Below are 14,436 nucleotides of genomic sequence, written 5' to 3'. Positions count from 1 at the left end.
ACTACTGGCTATAACACCTGAAAACTAAAAATATGGATTTTAGTATCATCTCAGGTAATTTTAGAGGCCTAACAGAAGATCACCTTTTACACAGAGAGGTGACTATCAGGTGTTCACTCCCCTGTCCCAGCATTGTGGGATATCGTTACCCATAGGCGTTATCCCGCCTCTTTCACGGCTCTGATACTAACTTAGAAAGTGGAAAATTGCCAGGTTGTATGCATGTAGGTTGGAGTATACAGTATGTGAGAACTTTTATTATCTTTCAGAGGCACATTTTGTGAGGCGAAAGTGTTTGTGGTCTTTGATGGGATTATGGTTTGAGACATACCCAGAAATTTTTTGAATTAAGGCGTCACGTGCATTGATTGCATTGTTTAATTGATGGTAAAAGTGTGATGATAACCAGAGAACTAGAATTAGAGCTTGCTGGCTCATTGCAATTTAATAAGAGCAATAAAATTATCGCACTGGGCCGAATACAAGACAGTATTTTTTGCTAGAAAATGGTCAACACGGTAATTACAGCGATGGGGTTGCGGTACGAGAAATACCCAGATTTGGGGGGTGCTAAGGAATCCAGCACATTACTAGGATTATTTAATTAAGACGTGTATCTTTATGCTTTTGTCCATGTTTGGGTGCATGTTCAGACCACGTGGAAGGATGCCGCGTGCAGAGCCATGGCAGCTCAGACAAGAGGACAGCGATGCCGTGTGGAACGAGCTAGCCTACTTCAAAAACCTCACCAGGAAACTCACTCTGGAAAAGTAAGTCACATTTTAAGTACTTAAACCGCATTACACTTCTTTATGTCTTTGTGAGGAAACTGACACACCGCCCCATCATAGTTCTGATTTCCCAACTTCACAGCATCCCCTCGGCCGGCCACATAATTACCTAGCAGCGGGGGTCAAAGTAAGATCATTAGACTCCTTGTTTGTTTGGGAAAAAAAGAAAAATCAAAACATGAAAGTGCAGGGAATAAAAATCATGTTGTTTTGCTAAGGGTGCTTTCACTACAGTGTTTTGTATTTGCAGGTCTGTGAGAACAGGGATTGTTCATTTTCAGGGCATACTCACACTTGGCCATTAGTACTGTGCTAGACTTGTGCACGATTCCCCCCCTTTCTCTTAGCAACCGCTGCCTGCACTCACACTGAACATTTGTTCTTCGGCCTGTTTTCTTGCCCATCACTTCCATTTTGCTGGATTACTGCAATTTCCCTGGCTGTGTAGGTTATTTGGAGACCTTCTAATTATGTATTAATTATTACAGTGGTTGCATTCATTAAATGCCACGTCTCAATGTAGTAGTGGGTGAGTGAGCATTCTGTGGTTTCATCTTTTGGATTATTTTGAGTATTTTATTTATTTGTAAAATGTGTCTGTTAACATTAATTAATTCACTACCAAAGGCGTAATTATACATTTTTATAAACCCGAACGCTCAATCCCAAAGACATATTTATAGTATGTTTTTTGCGTGAGAGGCTAAAAGTGATGATGATGCAACTCCCCACTAATGCATGTGGCTATAGAGTAGTTTTAAGCCATAAAAACAGCGTCTGGATGGCAGAAGTGCATTTCATAAGAGCTCGGCACCGATCTTGAAAATAGAAAAATCACACATGACAGGAAGGAGGAAATGGAAGAACTTGGAGGTGTAAAACGTGCAGAAGGTTACGCATTGTAGGCACAGTTTAACGCATCCACGCGCGCGCACTCACGCACGCGCACACACATACTTCCGTTCCAAATGTGAAATTTGTGAATAGTTCATGGTGTTGTATTTGTAAATAAATTGTTATTTTTTATGTTTAAAAAAAAAAGCCCATCTTGTGTTGTTTATGTTGTGGTATAGTTGTTTAGATATTTGAGCTGTCAGAAAAGCAAAAAATATTTGTGGCAGTGAAAGATATGCTTGAAATGTGTCTTTTCACAAAAAGCTCTTTTTCTCCCTTTTCTTATCGGGATTTTCGAATCGCCATAAAGGGCTGTAATGCGCATGTGTATGACATTGTGCCGTGCGCTGGCCCACCTCTTCACAATCGTGCCCAAGGAGGGGAAGTATGCTATGCTGTGCTGAAAAAAGAAAGTTTGCCTCACTGGTCTTTGGGCAAATATTTGTAAAACAAAGTGTACTCCCAAGTTTCTCTTGTCTCCTTTTCCTCTCGTCGTGTAGTTCAGCCATTGTCTTGTTTGATCTAGAGAAGCCCTTGTAACTGCAGAACTACCGGTGACCCTCTGTGACGCTCCACAGTAAAGCTTGGCCTCCAGCCATTGTCTTCTCTTCTCTCGCATCTCCCCTGGCCTTCACCTTTTCTCACCTCCTCCATCCTCCTCCTCCACTGTGCTTTCTTTCCTCTTCACTTTTTCCTCCTCCTCGCCTTCCCAGTTGCCTCCCTCCGGCCTTCTGTGATGCCGCAGTATAGGTTGAGGCCAGAAAATGTGGTGCTGCGCCCCCCCCTTCCCCTCTGCTCACCCCCCTGCCCTGTCCTGCTAATCCCAGCTGAGCTCATTATGATATAGCCCGGCTGCCTTTCTCCAAGCCTGAGCTGTCTGAGCTAATTACAGGCTAGTAGCCCTATTGCCACTGATGCTGCCTGTTAAGACATGTCCGTCCGCCAGCCTGCCTGCCCTCTTGCCTGCCCAGCTCCGACTGGAACTGAACAGTGCCCTGGACATACTGAGGAGATAGGCGTAGGGTTGGTGCTTCAGGCGGGGCCAAATAGACCACATGATTGGTCCTAGAAACTGACCTGTGCTGGGGGAAACCACAAGGGATGAGGCTCTTTTTCCTGATGGGGCCCTGTCCTTTGGGCTTAGTGTTGATCCCCTTCACATGCCCCTGACCAGATATACCCCCAAAGTCAAATTTACTGAAACAACAATATACAGGAAACCCTCCAAAAGTGGTTCAATTGGAAGTTCAACCAAAATTTGAAAAGTGTGATGATAACAAATACAACCAGGAAGGGGGGTTTCTTGCCTTTATTACATCAACATCTTATTACATATTACATCAACAAAGCTTAAGATACATCCTTAAGCACACTTTTGAATTAAAAGGCCACTAAGTGACATTGCATTGCCTGTCATGTCATGTTTCCTCAAAGAGTGATTGTACCTTTTTATTTTAGCTTACTGTGGTTAACGTCTCTTTGCACTAGTATGGTAATGAAAAGGTTTGGGGGAAAATAGCGTTTTTCTATATTTTTCTCATGCTGTTGCTCCTCATGGTTTGAAAACCTCTTCAGTCATTTTTTACGAAAAATGTGATGATAACCATACAACCAGAAATAGGGCTGCCTCCATTGCTGTGCGTTGGTTTCAGCACCTTGGCGTTTTTGTGCCATAGAGCAACGACATGAAGAGAGTGAGCCATTTGTCAGTCATACAGTCTCTTTGTCTCGGTGGCTGGAGGCGGGGTCGGTAGCATGCACACAGAGTGCAGAAGAGTGTAACATAATAGAAATTGAATTAGTAGATTGTAATATATTGTCATATATTTTTTTATTGTTTTTTTCTTAAAAGTAATGTTAAAATTCTATATATTTGGTATAGAAATCTGTCTGTATAAACAGTTTAAATTTAGAGTCCATGGTTATGACAGCACAGGTGTATCCAACTTGCAGCACTATTAAAGCTACTTTTGACAAAAAGACAAAAAGAAAGTAGAGATGAGCTATTTGTGTTTTATGTGACTGCCAGCATTTAAATTGCACTTTATTTATAAGCATCTCTGCGCAGTGTGCTCATTTGTCATTAAATACAGGTGCCATGTTTGAATAGAACACTTATAAAAATACTAAGAGGTGAAGCAAATATTTTTTGGTCAACTACTCAACATCAGCTGGTGAGCTACCTGTTGGAGACCCCTGTGATAGCATCACTGTCTACAGCTGGACACACTACTACATGTTTCTGTTGAACAACTTTGACACACAACTAGTGTTTTGAAGACAAGCCATTAGTTTTATGATAACAAGAGAGCAAGATTGTTATGTGACACTTTAAACAAGTAAGTGGTGTGATTGTCGATTGATGTATCCCCAGAACGTAATATAGCCACTTGTAGCTCGCTCTTGGGACAAAAATGAGCTAGCTAGATGACGCCAGCCAGGCAAAATGTGTAAACAAAAATGCCTGAATGTCGAATGAGATTGAATCATGAGCGACCATGCTGGCATAGATAGGCTTAGAATGTGACAAACTGTCGTCAATTGACTACACATTTTATGGGCTACTGTTCATACTCCCAATAATAAGAAACAAAGTCAAACGAGGACCACTAGAATTGTCCCTGCGATGTTGATAAAGCCTTTTTATCAACATCGCAGGGACAATTCTAGTGGTCCTCAATCAGCAGTACATCTACACCTTAAAGCAACCAATCACTCTTTTCAGGACAGCGAGGTAAAGATTTTGGCCAAAGAAAACAGATGGTTTGAAAGAGGAGTAAAGGAAGCTATTTTTGTCAAACAACAGAACCCATCATTGAATCGGAATGGTGGTTTGAGGTTTAATTTGGACCCTGTGTTCAGCAGGTTACTGAGACCAAAACCCACAGCTCTTAGTCTTGCAAATGAGGTAGAGCCAGGGCCGAGCCAGAACAATATATGCTAAATATATGCTAAAATATATGCCACTTCAGAGTCGTTCATACCCAACTCAGGGAGCGACACTTCCCTTTTATCGGAGGTGCTAATGGCGGGAGAGGATTAGACCTACTCCGTCCAGGCTTAGTGTAAGGAACCAATAGGAGGAGGGTGTCGGCACACCAATTCTGCCCACTCTTACTGTATTTAAGGCCTAGGCTACCAGCACTTATTAGTTCGCTGACGAAGCTCTTTGGATGAGGAGCGAAACGTCCGACACCTTCTTCACAGAAGTACAGATGACGTCTCAAGAAGCCTTTCCCTCGATGGACAACTCCTGTACGACTGAGAGCCTACACAGACGCAAACAAAGTCAAAGTCAACACAAGACGTGTTGTGTATATGGTCACACATGCGCAAGTGCAAACAAGGCAGACAGGCAATTCCGGTGCATGCTTATCAAAATAAAGCACAGTGAAACATTTTTATGATATTTTAAATTGTTTTCAAACTAACTGTAGTCAATATTTACTTAAATAATAAGCTATATATGTATCTATATAGCAATATATATTCATACAATATATTACTTTAAATTGTTTTCACGTGGGGGGGGGAACCCTAATTTTGAAGGTGTGACGGCTTTTATTTTGCACTAGTGCACTGCCACAAGCAATTACATGTAGCAGAAACCTTGTGTAGTAAACACAATGAGAAAATAAGCCTATGTTCACACTGCAGTTCAGTAGGGGTTTTATGACGGTTTGAACCTTGAGCAAATGAATTCACTCTGCATTATTTCTTATGGAAAACAATGTTTTGAAATTAGAAAGTCGACCAACGTCCCACACCTGCAAAGTCAAACTGAGCAGATGTACTCCGCTTCTACTCACTTATGTCCATCCCTGTTGTGAGCAGCAGAAGTTAAATGTAAGCTTGGACGCAAAGTGCCAAACTGACAGGGAAAATAGTCACAGCTTGAAGTTGTGTTGACCGTGTTGATGATGATCACACTTGTGAAGGTTATGCTATGTAAGCGCGGGAGCAATAATCTTACTAATGGACAATTAACTCCCGGTTGTCTGAAAATTTAGAGCCAAATAAAGAGCTGTTTTAAAAGCTTTAAATACCAGTGGCATTAACCAGTACGTTCAGCTCTCCAGCACAGATGCTCCCGATAGCCTCTTACGCAAACAACACTTTGTATTGCGCCGTTCAGAGGGCCAAAATGTTTGTCTCTACGAGTGCAGCTGCGCAGTGGGTCCCACACAGTGCAAAGATGAGGTTAACTCCTCCTGGAAGATTCACACTTTGAATTCAAGGTTGAGTGAGACGATGACTGTCGTCAATTTGTTTTAAAGTGCGGATAACTAGATGATTGACAATAAGGGTATTTTCAACAGGGCATTCCACAGTCAGGTAATTACTTTCAATGAAACAGTGGCAGGAAAAGAGTCTCAGCTGTTAAATGTCACACTCCCCTATCCCGAAATACTCTTACACATAGACCTTATCCCACCTCTTTCACGGCTACTTCAGAATGCAGAAAATTTTATTCCATTTCGGTGCCGTTATTACAGAATAATGACCAAAAAATGCCAACTTTTATATGAGCAAAACAGTAATACCCATAAAGGGCCACTACAGGATGTTCCATTACGTATCATCTCAGGTGTTGTCAAAGGGTGAGTAGTTTTGCTTTATTTGAGTTATACTAGGGCAGTGATGTGCGGTGAGGTTCATGGCTGGTGAGGCATGGACTTTTTTTCAATGTTAATGCAGGTTGCTCATTAAGAGGAAACCAAAAAAAAAAAGAAGAGACTTGCGTTAAAAATGTTTTCAAATTGTTTTCAGATACTTCTGAGTCACATGTATTTGTTTTTTTATAAACTGAAAAACATTTGTGTTGTTACTTTTCATTTGTATATGAAGTACATTCACCTTCCTTCTCCAGGAAAAGTTCTGATACTTTGTTGTAAACGTCTGATCACCTCCTGGTTAGTTTGGGTGTATAGTCCTCCATCAGGACAGCAAATTCATTCATTCATTCAGCACAGCATAAAAATATATTGAATGCATTTGATTTTTTGCAAGCTAGTGTTAGCAGGGAGAGAGAGAGGGAAAAAAAAAAACGCTGGCTTGTCCTCTCTGCAAGGACAGCTAACTAGCACCTTTTAAAATCTTTGCCTGTTTATTTATTTATTGAATCATTAACTTTTTTTAAAAGGAGTCAGGGAAATTGACGTGCCTGCATTAGAAATACACGTTGATACTTTTACTGTGATTAGGCTGTGCCTCCTTGGCCATTTCCTTCTCTTTGGTGACCTGTTTGGCAATCACATTCTTGAACCTTATATAAAAAAAGCTTAGTTAATGTTCAAATGGTAAGAGGCTGATTTAAAAATGACAAGTGACGTAAAAGCAGAATTTAAGCAAATACATTCAGGTATTTCCCAAAGCTTGTCAAAGATTCACAACGTGAAGTTGCTCTGCACTTCTCTCCCCTTTTCTGTCACTGTCACCCGCTGCGTGCTCCCCAGCCGCCCTGCTGCAGCAGGAGTCAGGACTGATACGTAATGTCACTTGAAGGAGCATCTGTCATCACCATGGTTACTGCTCTGACCGCAGCAGAAACTCCGCTGCATTTAAAATTTAGAAATTACCTGACATTACATTACCTGGCATTTCTGGCAAATGATTTAAATAATGAAAATCAACAACATATTAATGCAAGATAATGTATATTTGTATTAAATTGGAATGATGTGGTTATATTCGGGAGCTTATATTGGCTGGATCTGTTTTTTGCGGGGGTCATGATCCCCGTATCCTCTGTGCAAATTACGCGCTTGTGCATGCCCCACCCCTTTAGGATGCAACATTCTATTATTGGCGACATGAGCCGACTCATTGTGCACTTGCGCGCTAAGCGGAGAAGGCACACTCACGGTGGCCTCATCTTTAGGTTTCTTCCCTGTATTTGATCAAGAAATCTGCAAATTCAGTCATTTTTACTTAAAATGTTAAAACGATTGGAATTATAGAGGAAATACATTTTTAATACAGTTAAATAGACTAATATTAATATTTATTTTCTTATGATTCATTTACCAAAGCAAAAATCATCGTGACAAGTGATGCGCTGCCTGACCTGCCTCCCCTGACCACTATACTACGGGTGTCCAAAGTGCGGCTTGTTTAAAAAAAAAAATAGAGCAAAATAGCAAAATTTAACTTTAAATGTTTTTCTTTATTTTTCTCAAGCTGCTGCGCCTCACACTTCTTTAAAATGGCTGTGTTATTTTTATATGCCACCATAGTACAGGACCACTAATGGCAATAGAGGAAATGTGTGAAGGTAACCATAGAACCAGAAGGGGTAGGCTAGGCTGCTCAGTCCAGTATGTGCAGTACAGTCTATTAAATATCTGAATTATGATCACAAACTCAAAATGTGTTCTAATGTATGCTGATTAAATCCAGCAATACCTTAAAAAGGCCACTAGGGGACATTCCATTGTCTGTCAGGTCAGGTGATCTCACAGTAGTTTGACTTTATTGAAAAGGGATACAGTATTCATTTTTTTGGGAAAACTTTCAACAAGAATTTGGAATTTTCACTGCACCGCGACTGCTGAATGCATTTCTGCGTTTTGATTGAGATGTCCTCGTGCCTACAATGGTTGTCTGGTAAAAGAAGACTACATGCCATGCAGGGTGGGCCAGAAAACCCGCAGTGGGATCCTTTTTATCTGCCTCATTATGCGCCTTTCTCCACTCAGTGTCCGCGCTTGTTAATTGTTGTAAAAGGTTTGTTGGTAAAAAGAGGCAGGGATTATTTAGGCCTCGTAAGTAGAGTAAACACATGCAGCGCGCCCGCAGACTTAAGATGCTACACTCAGACAACATCAAAGCATAAATTAGCCAGCGTTTACTGGTTGGGGGGTGGGGGTGGGGAGGTGAAAAAGCTTTTGAGATCATTTGCAGCAGCATCAGTTTAAGCTCTCGTACAGAGTGACCATTACGGACATGCGCCCCCTCCCCCCAACCAGCGACGTTGACTCTAATTAAGCTTAATAAAGTTTACCACCATGTTACTCATCGTTCTTTTCTTTTCATCTTGATTGGCTAAAAGGTAATACATGTAATGAGTGTCTTTTGCCCCCCATCCATGGAGGAGGGACATATTTGCTCACCAGACTGAATGTTTTATGTATGTTTTTAAGGTTTTCTCCTTCATTAATCATTTGGGAAATTAATTATTTTTGGAGGGGAATTTTTATTTTGCACTTTGTAATTATAGTGCATGCTTCAGTGTTGCCATGCGGTCTTAGTGTCTTTCAAAGCAGAAATGAAATTAGGACATAAATAATGCACTTCAAAAATAAAAATGTTGCGTGCGTCGCAGCCATCTTGTTTGCGTATGTGTTCCACAGCAGATGAAGATGCGAGTGTCATAGCCTGTCCATTCACAAGAATGGACAGGCGACAGCGCGCAGCGATATGACGAAAGAGAAAAGTAATGTCGAGATTTTTTTCGAGGAGGCATTTTTGTGATGCAAGTATATTACTCTTTTGAACGTATATTGCTTTCAGAAGCCAAACTCTTTACTTAAGTGGCCCCAGCAACTAACCGGAACTGCGTTCCTCGCCACGGAAATCCGACCAGAACTGGGCTCACGGGAGCAAGTGGGGGAGTAAGTCACCGTTGATGCACTCCAGTGCTGATGGGGATCTCATACAACTTCATATAAAAAACTACCCCGACTACCCCTTTAAATAGTCCCATAGTCATTAATTGTTTTCATTTGGACAAATGCAGATATCATCATTAAACATGCTATTTGTGGTCTACACCTTTTTTATGCATACACCTGTATTTATTTATTCATATATCTTTATTGTTTTTTTGTTTTTGTTTATTTTTTTTTTAATTTTACTATTTTATTTTTCCCACACGAGTACATACACCATCTGTCTATTGGTACACATTCTCTATTTTTTTTCTTTCATGTTAAATGCAGGAAGGTAAGAAACGATACAATATGGTAATTGCTGAGGCATTAATGGGGAAAAGGTATGCTGCCTGCTATTCCTTTGCTGACATGTTGAATTGTGCAGGTTGCAACTTGTTAAGCATGTCCAAAACAAATGAAACCATTACCATTTTCAGACTTAGCATGATTTGTTAGTATGCCTTCTTTTTTTTATTTTTTTTTTATTTTTTATTTTTTTACTTTGTCCGTTGAGACCCTCTATGAACAAGGAACCCTAGCTTCAGTTTAACTACAGGGCTATCTCCTCAACAGCCCTCAAAACAAGATTCTTTTTCCAAAAATGGAAATGCCAGAGGTATTTTTCCACTTCCGTGTAAATTTTTATGTTTCAAACAAGCAGTCGTCTTCCTATAGTGCAAGCACAATGGCCGCAGATGATGCGGCTGTGCTGTTGTACACCCTTGTGGATGGCGCAGACCTGGCGGTTGTGTGCTCCAAAGCTCAGCTAGGTGCAGCATCGGTAGAGTGGAGATCAAATGATGTGGAGAGAGAATTGCTGTGGGCGAAAGTTCTAGCGCTCTACAGGAGAGAAATGGTTTTCAAAAATGGGGCCAAAAAGAGCAGAAACACAAGACTGCCATTGTGGAGCACATCAGCAAACATGCAGTCTGTTGCCTTTAGATATCTGTCGTTGCTTAAAAAGTCTTCCGACCTTACAGTTTCAAGAAATAGAGATAAGAGTCTCTATTTACTAATTTACTGCATTGGTTAAATGTACCATATTGAACCAAATGTAAGACTGGAGAATATAAGAGTTTTTTTTTTTCTGTAGAAAAAAAGTCAGGCTGTCTTCGAGATTCACACACCCAAACCAACAGGTGGTGCCAAACGTCTTCTCCCTAAGCAAGTCAGAGTTTTTTTCCTGTCACTCATACACACTTACTTTTGACGTCTTTCTGTATATTCCAGGTTGCCTTACAGTTGTCAATGATAATTATTTTTTCAGGGTTGAAAATGGCCCGTCCCTTAGAGATGTGTTTTTTATGAACTGACAATGCAAGAATGTTAAATGAGAGTGGATAAAACCAGTGTTGTTCTGGACATTTGGAGCTGAAAAAGCACCCGTTTGAAAATCTCAAATTCTATGTTTGTTTTTTGTTTTTTACGACACTATTAGCGTTTCTGTGTAAATACTGAAAAGGGTGGAACATGTGCTAGTATGTCACAGCCAAAACAACAATGGTTGTGTGTCTGATAAAATTGTGTTACTTGTCGGGGTGTCTTGAGCTGATATTGATATCAGATATTCCTACAATATCAGCCAAAAAAACAAGTATTGTGTTATATCGGCCTACATCTAAAATCTCAGATGTCAGCACTCTATACAATGGCCCCTCTCTACATTGCGGTTCCAACACTGTGCCCTCACTCGATCACGTTTTTTCCAAAAGGTATTTATTAAGAAATGATTGCTGTTCTATGGTGGAATATGGTCTATTGTCAGTAAAAAAGAAATATGCATATTTAAGCAAATTGTATAATGTTCATGGCCTAAATTAAGCATTTTCAAGCATAGGAATGGCTAAATGAAGGCATTCAAAGGACGTGATATGAAGTGTAATCCAGTATTTGTGACTTGTGTGCGCCTTTTAAGAAGCGGGGCTTGGGAAGGGACGTGTGTTTGACGTCAGGTAACTAGAGTGTACTGTTAGCTGAATGCTAGCAGCAGGTTAGCAGTGTAGAGAGTGGCTGACAGCAGTCCTGACAGTGTGAATGTTCACTGCACATGTGTTCTCTGCTTGTTAATAAATCAGTACATCGTGAGTCTCTCCTGAACCACAAACAGTGGCAATAGAGTATTCTATTCTATTTTATTCAACAACTAGCCACCAGGGAGTATGTTATCAGTGCTAACGTGTGAGTCTTATCTTTTTTATGTCTAAGATGGCTTATGTTTTATTATTATGTCTACTATATTGGGTGAGAAGTGTAAAGGTGATTATAAGGGTGTTATTTCATGTATACAGGACTCTTATAATGGTGGTAACCATATTTAGAAGGAAATAAACAGATTTCCTGTGCTGTAACTATGAAAAAAAAATTCAATTTAATAATATTGAAATCTGCTTTGCAGAAAATCACTTATCGCGGTCGAGTCTGGAACCAGTTAACCGCAATAAACCAGGGTTCGACTGTACTCCGTTCCAGCACTTCTATCCAGCAGCGTCCAGTCAGAGCCCACGTGATCACCAAAGCAGGAGCGTGCTAGTGCGCTAACAAAGTAGCAGGAGCGACGTCAAAGTTCAAAAAGTCATGGTAGCCGAGTGCAAAAACCACCATGCACAAGTCCCCCTCGGTGGCACAGAACCGGGTTCAACACTAACCCCGTCGCGCATCCGACCAGCACCACAAAAAACAGCATGAGGATTAAAAAACAACAACAAACCTCTGGCCCCCACAAACAACCAATGCCGTCCAAAACGTTTGCAAAGCATGAGAGATTTTTTTTCTCATACTTACTGTGGCTGACTATTGCTGTCTGAATGATATCACTTTATTAAGCCTTTTGTCACATTCCAGACTACAAAGTATTTATGATTTGTGCTGATATCGGGTCAGATGGACATGGGTATCGGCTGCAAGGCTGCAATATTGGTATTGTACCCGAAGTGAAAGAGTTGTATCGGGACACCCCTAGTTACTTGTGTATGCATCGAATTCTAAAGCATCATTGATCAAGCAAATTTGTCATTGTTGTCTCTCTACTGATGCATTCATTAGGATGCAGGGGTGTCACGATGCACTCAGCTCACGAGACGAGATGATACGTGATATTGGGTTCACGAGAACCAGACGAGACCATGTTTTAACATTACTTTAAAGAAAATTACAATGACAAAATATAGGACTGCACAGACAGACTTTTGTATTTATAACAGTGAAGGTACATTTTGAGAAGTTTTTAACTTTGCATGCATGACGTAAGCATGATGCCTTTAACTGTTTCCACAAATTGAAACAAAAACTAAAAATAAGTTAAAATAATGACAGCAGTTGTAGCTGCTACGACTACTCATTTATGTTGATATGTAGTTATGTGAAGACACATGTAAAATAGATTGCAGATTGCCGTAGATTAGCTTTATGTTTAGGCTAAAAGAACTACAGTTCTCATGATGCTTAGAGTACCGAACCAGGAAGTAGTAAAATAGATGCTAATATCACATTTTTTGATGATTCTTATACAGCGACCGTGTTTTGATCTGATAAATCTTAAGTAACTTTGATCCAATGTAGAATTACTACAGCTTCTGCTTGGTCATTAACAGCAGCAGCAGTTTAATTCCGATGGGACAAAAAAAAATGCCACCAGCACGTGAGTCTGGGAATACTGAGGTAGGCTGGTTTCCATGATTTATAGTGTGCGTAAAGCACTAAATGCGCGGTTGCAATCCTACTTCGCACACTGCCACTTCCACCTTACGTGTGTTATCATTCACAGTATAGCGATGCCATAGTTCAGTGTGATTGGCTTCTGGCTGATCTGTTTTTGAGAAATATTGTCACGGTTTAATCTCACAAGACCTTGTGACACCACTGTTGGAATGAAATTGATATTTCTACTTGTGGTACATACCCTGAGTTCACAGTGATTACGAAATTTGACATCAGTGCCCACTGTCAAATAGAAGATTCTAAAAGCTACATCACAAGTTCCCAACCTGATCTGCATGTCAAATTTGGTTTATATAGCGTCAATTCACTGCAGAACTTGACACATTGAGCCAGTCTCATACCATGCATCAAAGAACACCACCACAACCCCACATGAACAATTTGCCACATCCACTTAAGTGCACCTCTAATGCTAAAATAAACACCAGTGTTGTTGTTGTTATTGTTATTATTATTATTATTATTATTATTATTATTATTATTATTATTATGTCATCAGCCATGTTTTTTCAGGGATGTGACAACATTTATAATGCAAAACAATATATAAATAATTCAATATTTCAAATGTGACTTTTGTGACTTTGTTGTTTGCAGCTAAAAAAACAAATAACTGACTTTTAACTCATAATTGGGCCAGGATAATCACAGTATGTCCTTTTAGTCTACCTTTTTATTCGTGGGTTGTTTCCCCATGTGTGGCACTGCACAATAATCAGACAGTGAGCATCGGTCGCAAACTTCTCTTGGCCAATACCTGTACTATCTAATCCCTTTCTTTATTATCAAAACAAAATTGAATGTTTGTGCATATGATTGCATGTGACTTTTTTTTTTTTTTTTTTGGTTATCCTCCTTTTGTATCAATAACACCAGCATCTCCAAGAGGAACATGAGATGGATCAGGCACCTTCCACTTACTGCATATTTCAGCTCATTTGTCCCATTAACAGGCGGGACACAGGAGGCAGCACTGGTGCCTCATCGACTTGAGTTCATTTATGGAGGAAAATCCATAAAAGAGCGACACATATCCATCTGCTTCCTCCCCTCCTCAGGGATAGTCATTTGTGTACTTATTTAAGCTGCGGTCAGCCATTAGGCCAGGCGTTTACTGGACTGTGAGGGCTAAAAAGCTAATTATTTCCCTTCCCTGTGCAATGGCCATAACTTTTCCCCAGGTTGTTTTTCCTGACATTTGCCAGGAAAAACATCTCCTGTAAAATTAAAGTGTTAGTTAATTGCCATTGTGATGTCCATGGTCTACCATATCCACCTCAATGTAGTGTGCGTGTGTTTGTGTAAAGGAGGTTAGTGCCACTACACTAAATGGAGCTTGTTTCTGCCGTTTCGCTCTCGACTTGGGAGCAGAGGGGAGGGAA

General features: G+C 40.3%; 1 protein-coding gene across 5 annotated transcripts in view; it reads left to right on the top strand.

Moving 5' to 3' along the window:
- The window catches only part of cntln (centlein, centrosomal protein), a 185,409-nt gene that overhangs the window by 74,675 nt on the left and 96,298 nt on the right, over positions 1 to 14,436 (top strand). For all 5 annotated transcript variants that reach the window (XM_054778873.1, XM_054778874.1, XM_054778872.1 and 2 more), the window contains one exon: positions 654 to 770. In XM_054778873.1, coding sequence (XP_054634848.1) covers positions 654 to 770 — 117 coding nt within the window. The remainder of the gene's footprint in view (positions 1 to 653; positions 771 to 14,436) is intronic.

Source organism: Dunckerocampus dactyliophorus, chromosome 6 (assembly GCF_027744805.1).
Source record: "Dunckerocampus dactyliophorus isolate RoL2022-P2 chromosome 6, RoL_Ddac_1.1, whole genome shotgun sequence".
Taxonomy (NCBI): domain Eukaryota; kingdom Metazoa; phylum Chordata; class Actinopteri; order Syngnathiformes; family Syngnathidae; genus Dunckerocampus; species Dunckerocampus dactyliophorus.
Note: the sequence above shows the minus strand (reverse complement) of the source record. Positions and strands in the feature narration are given on the sequence as shown.